Here is a 26,809-nt window from a genome sequence, read left to right on the forward strand (position 1 = left end):
AAATTTCTATAAATGTAATTTCATTATTTTTTTACATTTATTTTATAATGTATTAATATTTATAATATTAATAATATTAATAATAATAATAATAATAATAATAATAATAATAATAATAATAATAATAATAATTGGAGTGGTTATGTACAGTACTTTCAATTTTGATTGTTAATTTTCTTTTTTAATTCTGTTGCTATTTCATTAATTTGTCCATTGGTATTTTAATTCTTTAGTATTTAGTGCAACTGTCTATGGCTTATATCACCGGGTTGTCTCTTGTTGTACAAGAGTTACTGTAACACCTCCTGTATTTTGAGCAGAAGACTTGAATCGGACCAGTTCTAGCTGTGTAATCCACACAAAATGACATCTCTTATACAATAACAAATACCCTTCAAACTATATTACCTTATTATCCACCAGATCACTTATTTTCACAAACATTTTGAAATAGCATGGTCCTGGATAGACTACTAAACGTCTTTTCCTGTCTTTGTGTAACATCCCATAATGAGGGAGAGAAATTCTCAAATTAATTTGACCTTCCATATGTGCTGTGCTACAAAATTGTTTCTGATAGAGGTCCAGATTTGACATTGGCTGTTAGAGTTACAGAGACATGGGGGCACTGGTAGAAAGAGATTTTCTGAAATAGCAGGTGTTAAGAAAGATTGTGGTGTAGACTGTAATCCTGAATTCATTATAGTATTCAGAGCAATTTAATCGTCCTAAAACAAGGTAGCTCAAGATCTTCAAACCAATGATTTTACAATGAATGGAAGGACAGTTCAAGGACAGACAGAAGTGAACCAGAGTAACTGCTTGATGAAGGCTTACTAACTTGAAACTGCTGTATCTTAAATTGTAAATGTAACGAAACAGCAGGCAAAGTTTGAAGACTTTGATGCAAATTATTTTAAGAAAACAATTTCCAAAGTTCAAGAGCTAGAACTAGATGTTTTCCCTGTTAAAAGCAGAAAGCTGTGGTTCGGTGTGCATTCCTGAGGGCAAGTTTTCTTAAGCTGCTTTGAGCTTGATAACATTTTGATTAGTCCATAATTCTTAGTTCCTGGAAAAGATCTTTAAATGCTGGGGGAAAAAAATCATTCTTCAATCATAATGCAATAGCAAACTTAGAATATGTAAAAAAATGTAGCATAAACATTTTAAATTGATGGTTATAATTTTCATTATTTTTTTTATTTTTGATTGACATAGAGTGTGCAGGGATAACCTCTCCTCACACACTCACAACACATGACACTGTGAGACTCATTTAATATACTGTATTCCACTCACAATAAGATGGCTGGTCTACTAGAGAGTAGAAAGGAAGGCACAGGGATCACCACATAAAAAAGTTTTTTAATTGGAAGAGTTTTCCAGCTTTTCAGCTGATTACATTTATTATGTATAAGGCTCTTCTCTGTCTTTCACAAATGTCAGGTATTCCGTCTTACATAGTCGCTTCAATAAATAAGAGTAGCATTATGCTAACAGGGCATCCCTATCAAAGATTACAGCTCATCTTTCTTCTGCTTTTAATTAAAACAAACGTGTTCTGTGGTTCACTAAGAATTCGGGAATCTAAAAATATGCCTTATTTCAACCTGTGATTGGAAAAAGGATCTCCTTCAAATTTCTACTGACAAGGTCATTATAATGAGATCCTGGGGGCTGAAAAGGATGTCTTTGCAAAAGATAAAGAGGAGTGCCTTTTATCAGTTTAGTTTTGTTTAAATTTTCCCTTTTACAAGATGATTATTTTCGTGCTGTGGGGCAAAAGTTAGCTGTGGCTTTCCTGGAGATTAATGTAAGACCCCTTTTAATTACAGTACCAATCTCCAAGATAATATTTTACGTGATTTTCTTTTCCTTGACAGTGTGGACTTTAGGTTTCTTGCATAACAAAGCATTGCAATGTAACCCAGTTTGCCTTCCTCTTTGGTTAACTATTTTATCAACAGTAAGTCAAAGGATGAATATGTGGTTGGACCCTGAATTTTAGCCGCTGACATAGGTACCTTTGGTAAGCCAATCCACACAAACTTTACTCTCCCATACAAGGTAGTTGAAATATTCTTCAGAGACTCTTGAAAGTCAATATAACAGTCTCATCCATATTAGACCTAAGAGTCACATCATTCCTCCTCCTCTCTTGAAAGCTTACAAGCTCCTAATCTAGTTTTTTTTTGTCATCGCATGACAATTGTCTGAGCCAAATGGAATTCTCTATGATGAGACTGATGCCTATCACATGCTGAGGTTATAACTAAAATCACTCAGTATGAAAGGAGGATGCATTCCAGCACATCATATTCCGTTTCTAAATGGTTACAAACTCTTGAGACAATGTTTACTATACTATAGACAAGTTACTGCCAAATGACAAAAATGAGCACTTACTATTTCTAAGGTGCTTTCAACATTGGATTCCTTTAGAATTGGACACAGATATCCAATGTACAGTGTGTATGCAAAGGAACATCACCAGAAAAAAATCACTTCTTGGGTTTGAGTTCACTCTAAGTATCGCATCTCTCCTGAACCTGTAGTATTGCTAAAGCTATGTAAAGATATGTTTTAATATTTATGAATATACAGTTCAGTACACATACAGTACAGTGCACCTTTTCCACCAAATTGTACTAACAAATAGAACAATATGCACAGTTTGCTCACACTAAAGATGTACAATAATACATGCAAGATAAAATATTTATTCCAATGCTCAAGAGTCCATCTTTGTCTACCCATTAAATGGAGTGTTAAAAATGAGGTTTCTGAGCATTGCCATCTTATCTTGGGAAAACAGTAAAGCATGAAAAAGAAGGATGTTGTGGTTAAAAGGTCAATTATAATGAGCTTAAATAATTGTTTTTTTTATTGATTTAGACTTTGATATTAATTTTTAATGAATTATTAGAAAAGGAAACAAGAAAGTCAGTTCTAAATTGTGCCCCAATTTAGCACAAAGGGTCAAATGAAGCCTTCTGCATTTATATTAACAAATTAATACACTGTGGCATTCAAATACAGTTTTGAAGTCAATTAAAATGCATCAGGATTGAGTAGGACATAATTATCTTATGCAAATCTAAAGATAAAAATGACTATTTAAACTAAGTATACTGTATATGATTAAGATTTTATTGTGCTCAAAGAAATAATAAGTTGTACCAACATTCACATCCAATATAAGGCACCCTTTTACAGTATATCCTAAAGGCTCACAGCCCTCTGTTTCTTATAGATTTGTTATTGAGCCAATAGTTGATTGATTCTTGAATGCATTACAGATGGGTCACCCTTAAATATCAGATTATAAACGTCTGTGAGAGATGACCACAAGGTACTAGATGGTGAGCAGTGAGAAAATACAGTATACAATCAAATGTGCATCCACATGCCCTTTAAACTGTTTAAATAGCTTTAGGATTGTTTTATGAATATTATTTTTGATAATACCTACTAGGTGTGATGTGACAACTTTACTGCAGGAAAAATGAGAACAGCCATACAACAGTATGCAAATTTGTGGTAATCCTACTCTGTTGGGCCCCTGAGCAAGGCCCTTCACCCCAGCTGCTCCAGGGGTGCTGTATAAATGGCTGACCCTGCGCTCTGACACCAAGCTTCTCTCTCCCCATCTGTGTGTCTCATGGAGAGCAAGCTGGGGTATGAGAAAAGACAAATTCCTAACGCAAGAAATTGTATAGGGCTAATAAAGTGATCTTATCTTACTTATAGTAAATTTCCTTAAATGTATTCAAAGCAAAAATTTGAAATGATTTCTAGAAACAAAATGCAACTTTAACATCCTAATACCTTTATTGTAATAAAATTATTACCTTTGTCCAGCGGCTGTTGACTAGTTTCAGGTCACTCTCTAGTCTCCTTTGCTCTTCAGAAGGAAGTGCTGTGCTTCCATGTGGATGCCCTCCACTTTCATTTAATTCTTTTAATATTTTCTTTCTTGAAGGTAGCTCTTCCACTCGTAACTGTGGGGGAAAAGGGACATACATTTAGTATTTGCTTTTTATTTTCTTGTATATCATCACAAGGAACTAGATTAGTGGTGTACATGTATAGATATATAAAATATATGTAATATATTATACGTTATATGTATATACACATATATAAAACAGATTCAACACTTATATTTCACTCTTCAAAATTACATAACACTAGCAAGCTAAAACATTGCTTGAATAAGATCCGCTTTTTGAGTATTCTGCTACCTCCTGAGTGTGAAACACAAATAAAAGATGTGATAACACGTTTGGTGAGAAATATGTGCTTGTCAGTTCTCATGTGCAAAAGGGATGTCTGCATGAATGAAAATCTGACAGGATGCTGGTTTTTATCACAATGGCAGGAATGCCATGGCTCAGTGAAAGACTAGGTGTGTTGCTGGCAAGAACTTTACAAAACGTACAGTAGCTGCCAAGGCATTGAGGATACTTCCTTAAGCCATGACTAGACTCCCACAGTGCAACCAAATGCTAGGAAGCTCCCATGATCCTCCCAGGAGAAGCAACCTGGGGGACTGCTTCTGCGTTACATGACTGCTTTACTGAAAAAACTGGCCACTGTGGAAGGCCCATCAACCTGGTTAAAGCCATCAAGCAGCATCAACCACAGAAGAAATATATATATATATTTACTGGGGAATCCAGTAAAATAAGAAAAGCTCAGGCTGTTTTCCTAAAATACTGTAGCTGTGCACAAGTCAATGACGCATTGGAAGACATTACATACAATTCCAATGATTTCTTGCTGAAATAACACCTTTTATTTCTGCAGTACAGCAGAAACTCTAGCTCAAAAATATATTGAGTACATATTTCATTCAAATATGATGTAGCTTGTTTACTTGAAGACAAGTTTGTATTCTTTTATAGATAACAGAGGCAGTCACAAAGATTGGTGTATTTCCATCCATCAATTTTATGAACATACTGTATGTCTTTGGGAACTGTAAGGATAATATATTCAGTTAATTGGCAATAAAGATATTTGCACCTAAACATTGTTATTCCTCTGCGCCATCTTAACATTGGACATAAATATTATATTACAAGCTGAAATACGTGTTCAAAATGTTACAACCATTACAAATTGAGTCATTAAATGTTAAATGCAATGTACTTCTTATTCTAGCTCCCATAATCATTGCAGTATTTTGTCAATTAAAACCTGACTGCACCGATCTTATTTGCATGCCTATGTTTCTCTGTTTCTTGTGCAAATGGTTTGTTTACCTTAATTTTCTCTAGAGAATCTTTCAGCTGATGTTCGTCTCCAGACTCCAGCTCAAGGGACACAATACTTTCCGCCTTGTCAAGCCAGGACAGAAACTCATTCAGGTCTTCTTGCAGTTCTGAGATGATATGTTTCTCTTCCTCTGACCTGATAAAGACAGAAGGTCACAACCTATTTCAGACACAATGAAAATGGCTCTTTCCACATTGATCTGATAGAAGGACACACTGTACACATTGGCAAAATCTATTTGTTTCCTGAAACATGAAACCAAGCACCTACAGTACTTTTAGATTTAGTATGATGTATAAATAATGCAGTGAGAGTTAGCATTAATGCAGAAACCTTTTTCATTTTTTCATTACTTATTCCCTTCATAACATCATAACATACAGTACTATTTTGTGAATAAATATATTTTAACCATAAAAAGTGAAAAAAGACATTGACAGTAAATGACGTCAAGTGACTAGCATATATTCCCCCAGGACCGTGCCTCGTTTTTATTATTTGTGACTTGACAATATTCAGATAGACACATTTGGCTGCATATTCAATCATGTCACTGATTTTTACTTTTTGTTTTTAATTTAGACTCTCCAATTTTGTCCTCATTCAGTAGTTTCTTGAAAGAAGCTAGCAATGTTCCCTCATCCCTTTGTGGAAAGAATTGCCTCCTGTTCTCAGGAGTAAATACATTTTCACATTTCCACTTGTGTCTTCTGGTCTGAGTTTCACTTTTCTTTCTTATTTATTTCTCACTTATTATCTTTCTTAATCCATTCACTTGGTTACCAAGTGATTTGTAAAACATCTGCATCTCTGTACAAGACTAAAATACTGCAACAATTTCATATAGAAAAAAACATGGTTTACATTTTATTTCTTCTGCATAGATTTAAATAATAACATAGACAAAATAGCAGATATTTCACACCGGCTTCTTCTGGTTCACGTCTGTGGACAACGGTATGATTTATTTATTGATTATCCTTCGCAGTCAAAGATGACCGTGCTAACAGTGAATGGTAAGGGCGATCCAGGATCCAGGCGCTGTCAGGCAGTGGTGTTGTCTTTAGTGATATCAGGTCAGGCACTGCACTTTGTGGTCATGGCAATCACTGCAACACTCTTGCTTTGCTTCCCCATTCTGACACCTTTGGGTATCAAAATGCTGGGCTTCTTCCCAGATAACCCCTCTCCATCTGGTTCAGTCAGGGCCCATAAACTCCCAGGAGCTGAAATTGATGTTTGCTTTTACCATATCTCAGAAATGCCTTTTCTGTCTCCCTCTGGCATTGCTGCCTTGGCAAAAATGGGAGGAGAGAACATTCTTTGGTGGACAGAAGTCTATCCAGGTGATCTGATGGAGGATGATCGGAGCTTCACTACTTGTGCTGCTTTCTAGGGAGAGAAACTCCACTTGATAGTAAAATCTTCTGCAAACAGCACCAGTGAGTCAAGTCCTTTTAAGTGTCTCCTGCATGTTTCCCATATTTCAGCCCCATACAGCACGGTAGGTACACTTCTTGTTCACTAAACAGTCTTTATCTTATTTATCCTTAATCAAACAAATCAGGATAAATTAAAACCAATTATACAGAAATAACAGTACAATAATATAGTTAACAGACTACGTGTATTTGGAATATTTAACTGTACAGATATTAAAATAGCATTATTATGAATTATAGATAGTTAAAATGTTAAACTGCCAATTTGTACATATAATTAAAGCTACTGCATTTATCACACTCCCACCTTCAATGTGCACCAAAAGACATAAAAATATTCTGGGATCTCACTAATGAAGACTATAAAGGCATTTGAAGCAGAGACAAAATGTTTACGCAGTATTGTGCAAAAAATGTATCCTCTAGAGCAAACCGGTTTTAACAGACAATGTGATTCTCGGTATTTTACAAAAAAAATGAAAATATATTTACAGTAGTACTGCTTGCCAAGATAGGCCTCCGTGACCCTTTATTGAATGAAGTGCATAGAAAATGGATGGATACTTGGTGCTCAATCAAATGTAATACAAAACAAGCAGTTTTAGAGTACTGCAATTTCTTGCGAATTCACTGGATTCAATGGAAAAACATGCCCCTCCTAAGCACATTGAAGGAAACAGGTCCTGATGCAAAATAAATTGTAGTTTTTGTGTTTTTCCATCACAGAAACTTTGCCAGGTTAGAAAAAAATCCTATGAATGATAGGTCAAAAGTGCCCCAAGAACGCAGAGCTGTGAAACTTTACTTTCAGATAAAAGGCTTTCTTGACACAGAGCTGTTAACCCTCTCCGTCCAGCACTGTACAGCCCCTGACAGGTTAATCTTAGCATGAAGCAATTCTTGAAAGAATCTACTGTAAAAGATAAAAAGGTTTCTGTCACGATCGTAAGCCCCTCCTCTTAAGGACGCTCCGGCTCTTTCTTGTTTGTAGTGATTTTTTGCACCTGCCTCCTGTTCTAGCCCTTCCCTACAAAAGCCAGACACTCCCACCATTCCAGGCTCAGTTTTAGCAGATGGACGCCCGGAAGCCTGCCTACCAGCGAGTCCAGGAGTGGCTCGACGGCATCGGCTTCTCAACAGCTTCCTGACCATCTGGGGCTGGGGCTTGGAGTGCCTGGCCTCGTTACCCCCTCTAATTCCACGACACTTCGACAGATCCTGCCCGGCATTTATCTTCTGTCATGTCTCTGTCATGAATGGATTACCCTATGGACTCCCTTCGGACTTGTTTGCCTTGGACCACGCCCCCCCTGGGCACCAGCGCACCGTCGACACGCCCCCCCTGTTCTTCTTCCAGCCCCGATCCCAGTCTTTATTCCCCGTGTTTGTCTCTCTCCATCTGGATTCTGCTGTCTGCATAGGGTCCTGAAAAACGCTTTGTGACAGTTTCTACTTCTGAATACCGAGCCTTGAGAATGTGTGGGGTCCTTCATAAGCTCTCAGAGCAAAGCTGACACTTTCCCTCATCTTTCATGTCCTTCAGATTCCAACTACAACCAGCATCTCCAATGGTAATTTCACACAGAGCTATTACAACAGTTAGAGCTAAGTGTGCATTACTTCACATTAATATAAAATCTTTTATGTTAAATGGTTGAGATTTTAGAGGCTTCTGTATCTGTGAAGATTCTGGTAAAACGAAGCTGCTGCGACTAATGTCAAAAACATTGTTCTAGCCCTCTTTTGTCTTCAAAACCATGTTGTCATTTATGAAATTCCATAAAAACTGACTTTAAATTCTTCGGGGAATCGTATTTTTTCCCTTGCATTTTCTAATGTAATCTCAATGAATTTTCCGTTCAGAACAGATTTATTTAAATAATTTTATAAAAATCAACAAAAACCCATCATAAGACCATTTTCTCCTTGAATGTTTATCAAAGCAGCCTTAATTTAATTACTGCTTGTTTCACATTTTTTCTACTACTCCTCAAAGCCACTGAATAGTATGCATGAAAGGGAAAGCAAATTTTTAACATTCTGTACCCAAACAGCAAAACTCTTTCACAGTGTATTAGTAACAACATACTACAACAATAAAAGCCCCAGATCATTTTACAGTGTAAATTCTCATAAACATATAACAGTAGTACAAAACCATTCAAAAAGATACTGTAACGAAAGCGTTCTTTCCGGACCCTATGCAGACGACACAATCCGGGGATGAGTGAGGAAAACACGGGGAAAAAAGCATGCGGGAGTCGGGAATGAAAACAGGGGGCGTGTCCATGGTGCACTGGTGTTCGGGGGAGGTGTGGCCGAGGCAAACAATCCAGAAATAAGTCCAAGGGGGAATCCAAGAGAAGGCGAAAATCCAAAACCGGGCGGTCCATCCAAGATGAACAGAATAAAAATGGGAACCGGGTCGGAACCGGCAGGAACAGGGACTTAAAAGCTTGACTCACCTGGTACGGGAACCAATGCAGAGCCTGGAAGAGAGTGAGCGCCCAGCATTTATAGGACGGGGGGGGCAGGAACCAGAGGCAGGTGCAGGGAATGAGTACTGAACAATGAACGGCTGGAGTTCATTGTTCGTAAAAAGAGTAGGGGTTTACGATCGTGACACATCTAAGTAATACTAAATGAAAGTGAATTAAATATTTGTTAATGAACAAGAAACTTAAAGGCTTAAAGAGCTAAACCGTTCTACTCTTTAACTCTTTAAGTGTTAAGGGAAGGTGGAACATTCTCTCCCAGCATGGCGTTGAGGCCGATACCCTGGCATCTTTCAAGAAATACAGTAGCTGGTTGAGAGCCTTGGGACAGTTAGCTGTTAGGTTCCAAACAAGGCAGATGAGTCACATGGTGCCATAACATGTGTAAACATTCTTATACTCTGAAACAATTTGGAATAAATACATTCTGAGGCAAACTTCAGAAAATGCTATTTTGCATGTAGAAATTCCAGAACGACCATGGATTAAGAAAACTAAATACTGTACACATTGGAAATGTTTTTCAAAAGTTGTTAATTTAGCAGGTATTCTCTTGATCAGAGGTGAGGAACTCCAGTCATCAGGTGTCACATTAGTTTCTGATTTCATTGGATAAGTAGGCGAATCAGTTGTGTTTTGCAGGTCTTAATCAGGTCTTGCTTGAAAGGTGCCTCACAATCTTGCAGAAACCAAGCCCTTAAGGACTGGAGCTGCCTATTCCTTTGTAGGTTATTCACTTTGTACCCTTATTCCTTTCTTCTGGAGATTTCTTGAAAAGTGTAGGTGCTGAACTATTGTTTCATAGAAGCAGATAACAAATTTTAAGTAAATGAAACAGCAGGTGTATTGAAAACAACATTCACTCTTACAACATAATAATAACATAATAACAATTATAATAGCAGTATAATAATACTTATAACAATAACAAAATATAACATAATAACAATATAATAATACAGTAACAAATGGGTTAGAAAACTGTATGGATATAAAAATGCAAAAGTCCCTTATTATTTTGAATTTTTTCTAAACAAAGTGCATTAGACACATGCTCAATCGCCATTTTAAACCATTTTGAATACCCTTGAGTGGTATTTTTATATAAGTATTTTATTTCAAAATGTTAAGCAAAAAAAAATTAAATCCTTTTTCTTGATTATTAATCAGAAATGAAGAATTGTGGTAAGCAGTCATGCCAAAGACACCAGCAATGATACTATATGTGTAGAAAATATTATTTATAGAGGTAATTCTTCAGTGTTTCATTATTATTAATGGCAATATTTCACACCAAACATGGAGGCACTATAATGTACACAACACGGTTTTGGGCCCTAAAAAAATGCTGTTTGCTTGAGGTAGTAATTGTATCACAGCTTCACTCCAGTAGGTCAATATCTACAATACCTAAAAAGGAGATACCTTCTTGATATTCATATTGCATGTTTACAGAATATATAGATTACAAACAATATAAAATATAGAATATATTTGTGACTGGATACCCACACTCACATGGGGTCACACACAAAGTTCTTTTAAGGGAACTCTTGGTGTTGCATGCCTTCAAAACTGACCTTAAGGGTAATGGTTCAGAATTACTTAAATCATGGATAGCTTAAATCCATGCAACAGACAACATCTTTTTACTCAAAAAACGTTTTCATAAAGTCTCTATAAGCAATACTTGCTTTGAATTTATCCAAACAGCATATGTTTCATTTTGTTGTCTATTAAAAAAAAACATGTTTAAAGAAATATGATTAACCTCAACAGCTGTCAATAATCTAAAGGTTACCCATTACCAATGTATTCTCATTTTATCTTTCTGATGTACTCAGTAGGTTGATATTTGATATTTTAATTCAGACATCAGGTCCCAGTCTTCATTCATCATTATGACATTAATGATGCCCATGACAGACCAATACATACAAAATCAAATCTGTGGCCTTCCTTCCTCATCAAAATATAAAATTCCACTTTGAAACACAAGATATGACAGCTCACAAATCAGATTTAAGCACATCAATTACATTTCTTATTTTTATTTTTTAAAATAGGAGTACACTAAGATAACATAAAATAAATCAAATTGAACAATGTTTGGGATTGAGGTAATCACTAGGGAACAAAATCTTGTTTCTGTGGACTTTAATTGTGTTTAGAATTGTGCAGTAGCTTGATTTTGTGATCGGATTACAAGCATTACTAGGGTCTAAAAAGCAGATAAAAATAGCTTTACAGCAGTAATGAAAAGTGAAAAAAAAATTAAAAACGTTAAAATGGCAATACATACGGCAGTGCAGCCCTTAATTACTATTTACACAAATCTGATTGACCTGTTTGACTATGATATTTTGCAGTAGTTGTGATAAGCCTTTGAAAAATAGATTTTAGACCCACGTTTGATCCTGATCATGTTAATAATAAAAATCCTTACACTTATATAGCACTTTTCTGGACACTCCAATCAAAGCAGATATTGGGGGCTTCCCTCACCATCTCAAATGTACAGCCCCACGTGATCCTGGCCACCACGGTCTTAGCTTAATTACTGAATTGAAGCCTCAATTTAACTCAAAGGTTTCTTGGTAGGCAGATTTCTGTGTTTCTTTTTTCTACCGAAACAGTAATGAGTTTTAGGCCACTTATAATAAGCAATAGTTAAAAGGCAACTTCCAACATGTTTAAGAGTAGAAAACAATCAAATAGTTCAAATTAATCATATTAAGTCAGAGCTTAGAGCTTAATACGAGCAGGTGTGTAGGAATCCTAGGTCCATATTGGGATTTTGGTTTCGGAAAGTCTGGACAAGATGCAATAGTGCCACCGACTGGCACACCAACACCAGTTAGAGCAGCAACCTTGTTTTTTCTGGGAGCCTCCCATCCCAGGGCTGGCAACACCCGGATTTGGTTAGCTTCTGACATTTAACAAGCAATGCTAAATCTAAAGCGTGTCATTACATTACTATGATCAGGTACTATAATTGCACCATAAAAATAAAATTGTCAATATCTGGTCTAATAGCAAGGGTAAGTGTATTGCAGTACTTCAGCACTGTGTGCTTAAGATTACTTCTATCAGCTTTTACGTGTAAAGTAAATGCTTTAAAAGGACATCTTTTTCTGGCTGAAAATCCTATTTTAGAAACAGCTAAATATTATATTATTTAACATTAACGGATGCACTTAAGTGAGATCTTTAATTATGTTGGATGACACAATAAGGCAGGCGGGAGGATGCCAGCACTATTGCCTCAGTAAGCCTGCCTTTCTGAAAGCTCAGATTCTACTGCTGGATGAAGGTTCCTGAACATGACTCTATTCTCCAAAATGAACATGGTTTCATTTCTACATGAAGAGCTCTTTAAACCTTTTCCTTTTCAAATCTATACAATTTCTCTTACTAAGCCACTGGCAATGACATCTGACAGCAGACAAGCTGAAAATTAAACATGAAGCTTCTGAAAACATCTCTTGACAGTCTGCCTGATACCTCATCTACACGCTGTGCCTTTTGGAGGGAGCTGTCTTTGGCCCAAACAATCTCAATGTGTCATTTTATTCATTTGCACTGAGAAAACGTCATGGGAGGAGGAGATGTCAAAATGCCTAATAAAAACAGGTCTGTGAAAAAATAACCTTCAGCTCTCTACTGCACTTACAAGATGTGATTAGGTACACTGTATTGTACACACCATACAGTGGATATTGCTTAATTACAGTATTTACTACACAAGTGTTTAACAAGCAAGTTTGAGGAACCGTTATTCCTTTTCCCAGGAAGATTGTAAGGTGTTGTGGAATTCCCTCTAGGAGGTAATAACATAAAGTTTCACCAGTTTGCACAGTGATATCTGATGGAAAAAGTAAGAGGTGTACTCCAAAAACTAGATAGTTAAGGCAAGTAGCTGTAAAACTGCTTTCAATTAAAACCATAATGGTCCGATTCAGATATTGTTATGAATATACTGCAACAATTGGCATGTGTACATTTAAATGCTTTTCCAGCCATTATATCTGCAACTACAGGATCTTTTGAATTGCTGTGCAGTGTCAAAATTACATACACATGCACATTCGTTTATGGTTTATAACAGTGACCATGTTTATTTATTTTTTAATTAAATTAAACATTTAATTGCCTTTGTCTTTCAGGTCAGGAAAAATACAGGGAATGCCTACTGTTATGAGGATAACTCACGATGGGCCATCCTGTAAATCCTGTCAAAGAGAACGTGGGAATTTTTTCCTGTAACTCCTACCTCCTCCTCCTCTCGGCCACCTGCCGGCAGACCTCCTCCCAGCGCACGTTGACTCCCGTCAGTCTCTCCTTGAAAAGGATGGCGTCTTCCGATGTCGACTGCTGGGCGATCTCCTCCCCGGTGGCATTCAGTGATGAGACCAGAGCCTGCTGGTGCCTGATGCCATTCTGGAGCTCCTGCAGGACAGTGGTGTACAAGTACCATAAGTCACAGTGCGGATGGCTAATGAAAGGAAGTGTTATGGGTAATGAGATTTTGTAACCTGTGTCGTGTATTATACTGCTCTTGGACTACACCAGATCTAGATTCGGGGACTGACACCTATTGGAGCACCCCCTGGAGACTTTCTACTTTAATGCCCCAGCATAATGACCAGGGCCACCGTGTTGTAGGAAATATAGCCTTTTGAATAATGAGTTAAAGTGAGGTCCTGATTGCTTGGTCATTAAAGATCCCTTGGCACTAGCTGCAAGTGTTACATACAGTAGTGTACTGACTGAATTCCACTTTGGGGTTGCATAGCTCAACCTTAATTTATTTGGAGAAGCCGATTTTCACTTCTCCACCTGACCTGCTGTTTAGTGGGATTGTATAATGCCAGCCGTGCATCACTCAGCTGGGTGCTGCACTACTGTGAAGCAGCAGAAGTTGCTGTCCAGAGAAAGCACCCAGGGTTCAGGACAGGTACAGACAAAATAGCATTAACATAACACACAGAAATCCCTCTGTAACACGCTATACCGATCAGACAAATCAAAAGGTTCATATTTTTAAGTAAACTAGTTGGCCACACATTGTAAAGCCATGGAAACTCTCTCAATGTCCAACTGCATCCTCTCCTATATTTAAAATGTAGCCAAGATTGAAAGGCAAAACTAACAGGGTCAGCACCCATTTTCCACATGACTACTCAGACAGCAGTTTAGGAGCTATCAGGAGGCTGTGCAGTAATGATAGTGGTAGCCTGGCTAAATGCACCAGCACAGGGCCCTGCCTTCAAAGTGACACAGATCTCAACTACATGCTGAACAACATGGGGCAAGCTTTCTGAGTGATAATGGATCACTTTTCAAGCCAAATGGAAACTGCAAAAGCATATCTGCTGCAGTGCAGCTATACTGTACATACAAAATAATACTTAGAGTATGCACTCATTGTTTAATGTGAATATGTTTCACATACAGTAAGTTAAATATATAAACACTGCATTGAAACACCTTGATAGACTGTTGCTAAAAAAGGATAACATAACATCATCACTTTATTAACCCTTTACAATTTCTTGCATTAGGAATGATCTTTTCGCTAATTCCTATATATAGATATAGACAGTCCATGTGTTTAACATCTTCTACAAATGTATTCCTATTTGATCTGCTGCACCTACCATTTCATTTTTCTCAATTATTAGGCATTTTCATATCTCTTCTGCCTTTGAGCACTTATTGAATGTGATAGGTTAACACATGTGCCTTAATGCAGATGAGGTTCTACAGTGCACTCTAGGCTTGGCCTATACCCAAAATTAGTTGAGGAGACATTCTCTGTAAATTCCACTAATCCTCCATTACTTCAGGCCTATGCACATCATATCACTGGCAAGGATCAGAGTTGTAGCTCCCAGAGAAAACAAGCCAGAAATTAATTAATTTCCCTAGAGTTAAACCCTTTTAATCCAGGTAAGGGACTGTGTACTGGCAGCTTCAGCACAAAGCTGTCAAAGCATTCTTAGGTCTTTTGCCAGCCTGTGGCAGCATGCTATTTTATTTATAGAAAATGTCATTACGCATTATCAAAAAGAATGCAATAAGGTCTTTTCCATAATAATTAACAGAACTAATTGAAAATTGGATAGACTAATTGAAAAAAATGCTGTTTGATAAATCTCACTATATCACTGCTGCACACAAGGTTATTTTAAATATACAGTACATACCTACTGTAGATACGAAGTCATATCTAAAGCTAAAGGGAACATGCCTCTTGTTTGCTGTAGTGGTGAATCTGTGTATTATGAGCTCTTCTTTAACAAACGTTTGGCCTTCAGATTTATGTCAAAAAGTAAGAACAGGTAATCCATTATTGGACCCCCTGCCGTATACATTCCATTTAAAAGACAAAACATATAGTACCAATATTTACTTCAGCCTTTTTTTCTTTTGTTACAATTATTTGGAATATTATGTTTTGGGATTGTTTTTTTAAAGTGTATTTAAAGTGTATTTCTTCTTCATACACTTTGACATAACTTATTATCTCCCAAAACTGTCCAGTGATTTTACAGAAATGTCAGAGTCACAATCCCTTACTATGTGATCAGTGTTGAGGGAATTAACTAAAAGTTTTTACTAAAGGTTTGTAGTATATTTTGTTGGGTATGTATTTCTGTACCTGTATTTTACTAATTCTGTCTCAGGATGTCTTGTCTCAAAAGATAATAAAGCCACATTGTATCTTTATGCATAGCTGGCATAGCTCTCAGGGATAATGACCTCTCCTGGAACTAATGGTCTATTCAACAGAAGGGGCTGCTTGTCACGCAAGCCAGCAGTAAAGAAAATATATGTACTGGTCAGCTTTCTAGAATGACCATACAGTATATAGCCACAATGCAAGGAGAGATTCATGTGGGAGTGCATCTTGTATCGTTTGTTTCACTGGGTAAAGGAGCACTCTAAGTGTTATCTTTTGAGTCATGCGTACAAGAGCAAGACTCCCATATGCATATGAAATAAAGGCGACTTTCAACTCTCAGCCGATGCCCTTTGTTTGGCACAACAGTGTCAATTGTTTCTCTGAGGATCCTGTCTACCAGTCTTGGATAACCAAGGGGAGTTATACTGTCCATTAAAAGAAAATTTATAAACAGCAGCTGCTGTGTGTTTTGGTGATGAAGCCCATAGCAATTGTACTGCTGTATTTCTGTCAACAACATGGACATCACAACCAACAATGTGCAGTTCTCTTTCACGAACCAGAGCCTGACACTGGTGAAATCTCTGCAGATCTGAAGATAAGATCTTTGACAGAGTGAGATGCAGACTAGCTGTTCACATTAACATATGTCTCTGGATTTTACTTGCCTTGAATGTCTTGCTCTCAAAACAGGCATTTATGTATTTCGGTATAGGATAATATGTCAGTGCTAGAGAGTTAATATTAATAAAATAGCCAATTCTCCTAATTCCTGTTATTACTATGCTCAAGAGTCAGATGAGAACATTGAGTATAATAATTAAGAAGACAAAAGCCTCCTGTAATATCCTATGAAATATTCTGCCTGTCTCCTTTCTTATCATTACTAAAAATAAAATTTACCATTATTATCACTGACAGCATGTGAATAAAATAATGACTTTCAAGTATGAATAATGCAAGGTTTTACTTGAAATTAGTTTTATTGATATGGCTAAAAAAGCATGCTGTATGTGAAACCAATAATCTGAATTACAATGTTTTGGATTTTTTACTAATTAAATGCTCTTAACGGCAAATTTATACAATTCAAATTACAAAGTCTGTGTGGAATATATAGAGAGAGATACTTTAAACACAGCTTTCTTACATGTTGAGTTTCAGACATACAGTATCTGAAAAAAAACTTTCACAACTGTAAGGGTAATATTTGGACTCTGTATCCCATATTATTTTTATCTGTGTAGAAACAATAACACAGAATTACATTGAAAAGACAGGACTGTCAGAATGTTCACAATGGAAGCAACTACACCTGTGCTCAGTAGGGAAAATTGTGGTATTCTCTCTGAAAAAGAGACCCTCATCCCCTAGAAGGGCTCTAGGAAGTTAGGGTCTATGTACATCTTGCACTAGTAGCATATTTGTTCACTGCTGCACTTTGGAAACACTGCAAGCAGCGACGAGTGAATTCAGACAGACTGTGTCAAACAGTATAATTGTCATATTATTCTCAGTGTAACTTCAGACTATGACTAAAACTTGAAAATGCAGATTTGGTACAGATATACTGAACAAACAGAAGCGACGTTACCAAATCACATGAAACTCCATCATTAGCATAATCATACATCAGTATTCTTTCAATAGCCCAGATATTTTTTTTTGCTCTGCAGATCTCTTATCTTTTGTACTTGTGATTCTCCAGTGTGGCTTCTATTAAGCATTGCTCTAAAAACTTTAAAGACTAGTTATGCACATGGTTATGCACATTAGCATTAGGCATTTCCACATTTTAACTAGTTCAAATTTGATTAAACACTGTTTAATCAGGTGGTGTTAACCTCAGTGCAAAACCCTTATTGACTTCAGCTATACACATCTTAAAAACAGGTCAATTGCTGAGATAAAAAAAATGTTTAAAGAAGTACCTTTACTGTTTTTTTGCTACCCTATTGCATGTTTTCTGCCTGATTTAATGTCGTTGCTTTCCCTTCTTTCACAAAATAAGTAGTTTAGCAAGAACAGCCTCCAAAATGATTTGTCTAGGCCCGGAGCAAGTTGCATTCCATTAGTTATCATTCAGCTAGAGGGATCATGCTGAGCAGTAGACGAGTAAGTTATGAATTGATCAGTACACATGAAAACATCTGCTACCAGAACACTGCCCAATGCTGGCAAGGGAAGCACATCTGAGAAGACAGGGGTGCAAGTTGGGACCACACCCCAAGTGGGACGGGTCAAAAGTCGATTGCATATAAAGACAAACATGCCGAGACAAGAGGGTGAAAGACTGAACACAAACTCTAAGACTGAGCAAGGAGTTGACAGGAGCCTGGTCTTAAATACCCTGTCTCTCATGAGACAGGTGTAGAGGTTAACTGCACACAGGTGGAATGGATGTCCTGCCAGAGCTCGTAGTCACAACAACGACATGGCTCTAACACTTTTGCTGATATCTTAGATTAGTATTTCAACCAGAGTTAATGACCACAGATTCAAAGTTTAGAAAAGGTGTCTGCATGGGGTTAGGGTTAGAAAAACTGTAAATCAGTTACTTTATTTGGGGTAATGGTTACATTTCTCATGGTATGACTAAGACAGTTTGATATAAGACTGAAGCACATCTTAAATGTTTTATAGTAGTGGGATGTAACCTTTTGCCTAGGGGAAGATAATATATCATTTATTCCCCCAAAGTGACGCCTAACCCAAAATTAATTGTTAAGTGTAAAACACCACTCATACTATTTTTATCTTACCATTTAAAATGCAGATGTAACATTATCATTAGTTTAAGTTTAAGGGGAAGTTTAACCCTAACTAACTTCAGTTTTAACCTACCAAATATGCTGTACTAAGGATAATTCTGAAACATATTTGAACCAGAGTTTTTGATAATTTGATTTAAAACAATTTGTGTGATTGTCTTTTGAAGGACCAATGCTATATTTCAAGTGCTTACGATGGATTTCTATTGCTTTCACTTATATCTTGGATTGGTATTTCAAACTGTGTTTCAGCACAGTATCTAGGGTTAGAAAAACCCTAGAGACAGGGTTCAAGTTAGGGTTAGGAAATCTGTAAACCTTTGACTTTAATCAGGTTAATGGTTGTACTCCTCATAGTTTACCTAAGATATTGTGATATAAGATTCAAGCAAATCTTAAAAGTTTTAAGATAGATGGGTGCAGACTTTTTCCAATGGGAAATCTTTATACTGTACTATTTATTTTTCTAACTGACGCCTACCCCAAAAGTTGTAGCTACTGTAAGTACAAAACACTACTCATACAGTATGTTTATATTCCCATTCAGTAGCCTGTGATAAACAGGAAGTTTAAACCTTAATCTAGTTTCATTTTAACCTACCAAATATGCTGAATTATATATAATTACAGTATGTAAAACTGAACAACATTTGAAAAAGTAATTTCTTGAATTTTTTAAATACATTTTTTACATTCCTTTGAAGAATTCACTTCACTGATCACTTCATTGATCTCTGATCAATGTTTCAACCAATTTCTAAAAGCAGAACATCTATGGTTAAAAATGAGAAGTAAAGTTCACAATGTCAGATGCAAAGCAAGCTTATTGCTTTTGCTGACTCATTTTTGCTAAGTGTTTATATTTTGACACTGTACTTTATATTACATTTACAACATGCAGAAAAAAACAAATCAACGGTGGTGAATCTTTTATTTATTTGACAAATGTAACTTCAGAAATATCACAGTACACATCCATCCATGATCAGAATAATGCTTAGTCCTTTTAAGCTTAAACCACCTGAAGCACATCTTGAAAGTGTAAGGCACAACAGGACAGCAGTCCACAGGGCACGTTATAACGGCCAGAGAAGTCTCCAGTAAAATCAGACTCATAAATAACTTGAATATAGTCACAGGTGTTCTAGTTGCTTGAGGATGAACCACAGCTGTGAGGGCTCTTTAAAAGCACACTGACCACCCCTGGAAGGAATGGGCAGGGCAACCCCGGAAGGGGAGGATCATTTCACCGGCGGTCCTGGAAGGGATTGTACCAGCGTAAGGCCATCATTTTTCTTCTTTTTATTTTCTTTTTCTTTTTGCCTATTCCATCCCGTGTCTCTTCCGGGGCAGGCTGACCATTTCCACACATGAAGGTATTATTTTGTTTTGGCCTTGCACTCCCTGGTTTCCCAAAACGGACCCCATTAAATTGAGTCAGTGAAGCCTGGTCACCGCTGTGCTAAGCAGTTTTTTTCCCAGGCTGGACCCCTTTACGTACAGTAGGGTAAGTCCAGCCTAGATGTCGCGATGGCATGTTTCTTTTTGCTTTTTGTTTTGTTTTGTGTTGTGTTATTTTCGGTTCTTGCTAACCTCACACAGGTGTTTCTGTCCCTCAGTTAGGGGCGTTGACTTTTTACCGGTGTTCGCCACGGCTCCTCCCACTCCCACAATGTTACAATCTCTATTATAATTAGACCCAAGAACAATCCTGCCATAATCTGGGCAAATTAATGGCTCTTCTGATCAAAACCAAACTCTAATACACAGGTCTCCCTCTCCACCAAAACTTAGTGAGCTGGTTATTGACAGGAAGTTGTATTATTCATCTGACACTTTAATTTCAAAGCATAACTGATAATTTGTACTTTGTCACTGGAAAAAAAAACAATGGAAGGCTGTACTATTAAGTTAAAACAAATTTTGTTTTGCAAGTGGCAAATGTTAAACAAGTGTAAGATGTCTTTTAATATACCTGTGTCATGCCCGAGTGGACACCGGTGATCGGTCCCACATACACACGCAGGACAGCACTTCTCCAGGTGCTGTTTGAACATGCTCAGGCAGATTTTCACAGCGGGCAACTAATTAAAGTATTATTATTTCATTATTACTTCAATTTTCCTTAGATACTTCCCTCGCCCTTCACTCAGGGCTCTGTCATTAGCTGAGCTGCTGTGCATTTGCTATCACATGTTATCATCTCCTCATTTGCTTGCTAGTTTCAGCGCTCCCCCTGTTTCCAGTCACTACCGCTTTTCAGCCCTGAGTGTTGGGTTTATTTTGCTTTTCTACAGTATGTTTGATTTTTAAGGCACTTGTTAGTTGCAGTACTTTCTGCCTTACTGCTTCCTGAGACCTGCTTGTGAGCTCTGTCAAACGTGGCTATTTTTCACCTTGCCACGTCGTTACAACCTGTCGTACCAAAACGCTAGCACACCACTGATGCTTTTCAGTGTCTAAAAATTATTTACTAGCATCTTTCAAAAGGGGTCTCACAAAAACATGGGGAGAGGTGACAAAGAAACTAGATCTATACATAACCTAAAACCAAGCTTTATAGACATTCTGGATGTAAATCGGGAGAAAGGTCTGCCTTGTACCTGGGCTGGACATTGTCAAACTTTTGCTCAGCCCATTGCTTCATCTAAAGACTCCCCCCCACTCCCCTCCAGGGATGGGGCTTTGGGATTACGCAGAGGAGGCAAGACTTCATTTACAGAAGCCAGTTCAAACAGCAAAAAGGTGACTTTGTCCCCAGAGTGGAGTATGCGCCGTACATTATTCATCAGTCACTTCAAGGAGGGAGCAGGTGCAGCAGCAGAATGGGACAGGTGTTTTGTTCTGGCAGAATGTTTCAGTGCCAACCTACTTTTAACACCACATATGTTTGAAAGAGTCTCTCTAAGGCAGGGCCGTCGGAAACTTGCTCCTGACGCAATGGCAGTATGGGTTGAATCTGCCCCGGCTCTTCCCTGTAACTCTGTATATTGTAGCGCTTTCAAGTTTACGCAGGACAAAGGACAAGTGGGGACGAGACAGGAAAACAAGCAACTGCGTTAAGTCTCCTTTTACAACAACACCAACCACAGGATTTACACACACATAAGGGGGCCGACAGAACACGTACACAGGTTTCGGGTGGTAACTCGTTAACAGAAAACGACACACTTACTAAGCTACACAGGACACTTAAACTAAAATAAATCTATTTACACGAGCAGGGTCAGTTGCTGTTTATCGTGTGGACCCTCAGCCTCCCCCCGCCTACAACTCCCAGCCTGCTTTGCGGTACCCTGAGTGCCTAGGTGCATTTCCTCCTCACCACCGGGCGAGGGCGCTACAATATTTTCACTGGAAGTCTCCATGATGAAACTTGTTTTTTTATGTAGTCATGTAGGCCAGTAACAGTGTTTTATGGGCAACCGCCTGTGTGACAGCATCACTGTTTTAACTGAGGCTGGGACCATGCACTTGGAAACTTGGCTCAACAGAAGAAAATGGCACAAAGCTATGAAAGCTGCAATTGATGGTAAACTATTTTGGCTCTAAGTCATTTTCCTTCAGATATCATGCCAAGCTGACAGCTTGGGCAGCTGAAAATAAACTACCCTCCCACCACACAAATGCAAAATGGGTTATTTATTTAGCATAAATGTCTAACTCCACCAGAAGTTAAGCAGGGTCTGTTCAGTACCCAGCAGAGAGAAAAAAAAGATTCCAATTTCTTCATTTCTACACTGTGGCTTTTCGATTTTAGTGTTATGATTTTTAATTGGTGTGCTGTTTAAAAAGAAACAAACTTTTAAAACTTACATGACTGTTGGCATAATGTGCATAAGTTGTCAAGTCACTCTATGAAAAAAACAAGCCATATTCCAGCTGCATGGTGGAATCCATTATTGTGACCTCGGAAACCATGAAGTGGAAGACACAAACTTTGTGAAAAGTTGGTGTGTTAGTGACATACAGTAGACACTTACATAAGAAATGCTGAATGTTGGTTTTAAAGTGTTAACTTTAAACCCAGTAGTACTGATAGACCAAAAGTGACTTAATTTACGTGAGCAATAGACCACAGTCTGAGGAGCCCGTAGACATGGCGCAGTGGTTAACATTGCTGCCTCGCAGTGCTGGGGCCCTGGGTTCTGTTATGGACCTGGGGTGCTGTCTGTGTGGAGTTTGTATGTTCTCCCCGTGTTCGTGTGGCTTTCCTCTAGGTACTCTGGTTTCTTCCAGCAGTCCAAAAACATACTGGTAGGTTACTTGGCTTCTGGGAAAACTGGCCCTGGTGTGAGAGAAGTGCATGTCTGCGTTAGTGTCTTTCTGTCTGAACCCCTGTCCTGGATGCAACCCTGCCTTGTGCCTACTCCTAACTGGAGAGGGTCCAGCTTTCCTGTGACCCTGAATAGACAGAACTGGTTAGAAAGTGGATGGCTGGATTTAAAGATCATAAAAGATCGATAACCTTTCTTAGGTCTGTATTTTTGCTTTTGGATAGTCACTTTGTGATATACAGTAGTAATGTTTTAAGCAATATGTTCTTACAGATATATTCAACTTCAATGCCAAATAAAGCATATAAAAATAAATGCAGACAAAATCATGTCTGAATTTAACTGTTCCCACCTGACCGCCTTTGTCAATAAAGCAGTGACAAAATGCCATAATTCTCGGCCCCCAGATTTCTTTCCTAAACACACACAATTTAGTATCTTCATACCCAGCCGTATGAATCTTTACAGAGTCTTTATATACAGTATACTGCATATACTGTAGGTCTATCTTCCCTTGAAAAACATTCAGACTCTTCCTACAGTAACCCATTTTGTGAAATTACAAAATGATGCATACACATTTGTTTAAACTTAATGTTATTCAATTCCATCTAAGTTAAGTGACAGTAAATGCCAGCAAAAACTAAAAAGAAAGAAAATATGTGGAGTCCTCAGACTGGTGAACTCGATATTTGGTGAACACAGCCATAAGTCTCTACCATCTTTGTGCTAAAGCGCGATACGATTTTTGCCCATTCTTTTCGGCAGGTTTGCTCAAGATCTCTTAAGAAGCTTGGGGAACTGCTTATATACAGCAGTTTTTAAGCCTTTCCACAGCTTCTAGATGGAATTCAAGTCAGGACTTTTACTGGGCCTCTCAAAGACGTTCACATTCTTTTTCTTAAACCTCTCCTGTGTAACGTTATCACTGTGCTTTAGATCAGTGTCCTGCTGAAAGGTTAATTTTCACCTCAGCTGTAGGTCTTTAGCAGGCTGATACAGATTTGCTCTGTCTAATTTCCCATCAATCCTAACATGCTTTCCAGTCCCTGAAGAGGAGAAGCATCCACATAGTATGATACCGGGATATGGTGTGGTGGACTGCTTTTCTCCCATTTCAGCTCCATTGAACTTCATAGCTCTTTCAAAGTAGTTGTTGGCCTCACAGTGGCAGCCTTCACCAGTTTCCTTCTTGTCCAGTTGCTCAATTTGTAGGAACTGCCTGATCTAGCGGTTTCGGGGTGCTGTAATACACCTTCCATTCCTTGATGATTGAGTAGAGCAGCTCACAGGGATATTTAGAGACTTCAGTAAATTTTATCTCCTTCTCCTAATCTGTACTTTTCAATGGCTTTTGTCTTAGTTTTCATGGTCTTTGCTTGAAATTTACAGAGATGAGTGTTTTAATTCTAAAATCAAGAGAACCACTCAGAACAAAAACAAACAAATTAATTCAGGTTTTCCACAGCACAGGTTTACCACTTACAGTATGAATGTATCACTTTTATTTTTCATATTATCTATTTATCATCTTTTTGCTTGTTGCTTGTGGAGTAAGTTGTGTATAACAAAATTAATTAACTGCAATTTCCAAGTGTCATGATGTCAAGCTGTAAAGCAACAAAATGCCATGAAGTAAGCAAATGATCTGGTTGTAAAGGCAATATAGTACACTATTCCAATCTTTAAACAGGTTTAAGTCCCTGCCCTCTAAAAGGCTCCACTGCCCGAATTAACTAGCAAATTTCAGCAGAAATAAAACTTCAATTACACAATCCAGCTCTCACCATCTGAAGTCACACCGTAGTCAGAGCAGTGTTCTAAATCACCGCTTTGTAATATGTGTAGTTGAGACTGAATAAATATATACTAATGACACTAGACCACTAGAGCTGAAAGCTACTTTATCTAAATGTACAGGCCAGAGAAGACATACTATTCAAAGGTGTTTTCACTTTTATCTCCACCCAAGCAAGCACACAGAACTACAGTAGCATTCTCTTTCTTTAGAATTCCTTAAGAAGAATTTATTGAAATTCTGTCAATTCAGCCTTTTCCCTGATGGAACACCATGCTAGGCTAAACTACTAATGTAGCATTCAGGCTCATCCATGATTCCATATATTGCATTTGCATGACCTACACTTCATATTTCTAAATTTATCCATAAAAAATAAAATATCAATTTTAATTTTTAACGGCAATAATTTGCCAAGAAACAAGAGCTGTAGGTCAGACCTAGGCCACTGGGAGCACAAAATACTGTATGATGTCCATAAACCTGCTACACAATTTAGCACCATTCAGCAGGGCTGAATCTATATGTGCTACATTTGTCAGTCACAGTCCAAAACGCCCTGGTGTCCTACCGTATTTATATTATTTTCGACAACAGAGGTGAAGATGTTCTACAGACAGTAACCATCTGAAACAGTGCAGAAACAATAAAGAAAGGCAGGTTTCAAAATGTTTAGGGAGAAAAAACCCAAGATGTGGATATCTGGAAACATGCATCACACACAGCTCATAGAAATGGGAGAGTTTTTCTGTTCAGCCCCCTGTGATTCATGTCATACAGTACATACAGTACGCACCAGGGCAAGATGTATGAACTGAGATGTCACAAGATGTTGTTTTCATACTTCTGAAAAAAACAATTGTGTATAGAAAATGTACAGTATGTTGCAACATAAAATATCACAATCTAGATTTAGTTCATTATTATTCTTAACCTAAAAATTATTTGATCAATTTTTAATCTAGTTCATTATTATTAATCTATTTTGTTATTATTTCTATACATAAGCTACATGCTGCAGAAGCTCCATATCAGTACAAAAAACTATAGATCTGTGCAGCAAAGAAAACATGAGCAGGAATATTTCAGAAAAACAGATTGTTCCACTCTGGTTTTCGGATTTTTGGTTGTGCCACTTTCTATTTAAAAATAAGATCCTTTGGAATAAAAATCTGAATATCCTTCAGTCCTCAGGTGCTGCTGCTCCCTTCATTGTTTAATTGATCAACTGTTTAAACAAATGATCACTCTTTGAGAAATCCTGATTTCTCTCATTTTTCCTCCTCATTGAAATAACATCCATTTAGAACGAACACGACACAGTGGAATGGCGAAGGAGGGGGAGAGAATGGAAAGCACAGGCGTGAGACAGGAAGGAAGCAGAGGGAAGGAAGCTGAGAGAAACAGAAGGGGAGAGAGAAGGATGAGGAGGGAGAAACACTTTTTCTTTATCTTTCCCGATGACCTCTCAAGCCTGAGAGTTGTGTCATCATTCTGTGCCAAAGACTGCACCCTACTGCTGCATACAGTTTGAAATTTCCATTAAAATCTAGGGCATCATCCTTCACTCTTATCTGCGGCGAGCTGCAGAGCAGTGTGATACCTGGAACTGCAAACAAAGTCTCACAGGACAGGAGCTCCATTTTGCTGCCTCATCTGGGCATTTAGATAACTGGAGTTTTGGTTGCATTATTGTGTACACAGGTCTGAAAAATACTTTTTGGTTGCTTGTTGCTTTTGGACTGTGTTCAAGCTACAGTCTGTAGCATGTACACCAGAAGCTCTCAGTCCTCGTCCTATGGGACCCCTGTGTCCTCTATTTTGTTTCCCTCCAACTAGGTCGCTTAATCATCAATACTAATTGGTGCCTGTAAATGATCTGCTTGCTTCTTTACATATGTATTTCTGCACTCAGGCCTGGCTTTCAAAAATATCCCAGCTAAAGTGTTTTATTTTTAACTCCTTCAGCAAACAGAACTTTATGCAGTCTCTCCTTACACTTTCTAATTAAGAATAAGATCATTCAGAAGAAAAATCAGAATATCCTACAGTCTTCAG

The 26,809-nt window shown here is 37.7% G+C and overlaps 1 protein-coding gene across 9 annotated transcripts in view; it reads right to left on the reverse strand.

The window, feature by feature from the left end:
* The window catches only part of dmd (dystrophin), a 721,300-nt gene that overhangs the window by 246,707 nt on the left and 447,784 nt on the right, over nucleotides 1–26,809 (reverse strand). For all 9 annotated transcript variants that reach the window (XM_088914984.1, XM_088914986.1, XM_088914981.1 and 6 more), the window contains 3 exons: nucleotides 13,491–13,666; nucleotides 5,268–5,415; nucleotides 3,852–4,001 (listed from right to left, as the gene is read on the reverse strand). In XM_088914984.1, the coding sequence (XP_088771110.1) occupies nucleotides 3,852–4,001; nucleotides 5,268–5,415; nucleotides 13,491–13,666 (474 nt within the window). The remainder of the gene's footprint in view (nucleotides 1–3,851; nucleotides 4,002–5,267; nucleotides 5,416–13,490; nucleotides 13,667–26,809) is intronic.

The sequence above is a fragment of the Atractosteus spatula genome, chromosome 4 (assembly GCF_055471065.1).
Source record: "Atractosteus spatula isolate fAtrSpa1 chromosome 4, fAtrSpa1.hap1, whole genome shotgun sequence".
Taxonomy (NCBI): domain Eukaryota; kingdom Metazoa; phylum Chordata; class Actinopteri; order Semionotiformes; family Lepisosteidae; genus Atractosteus; species Atractosteus spatula.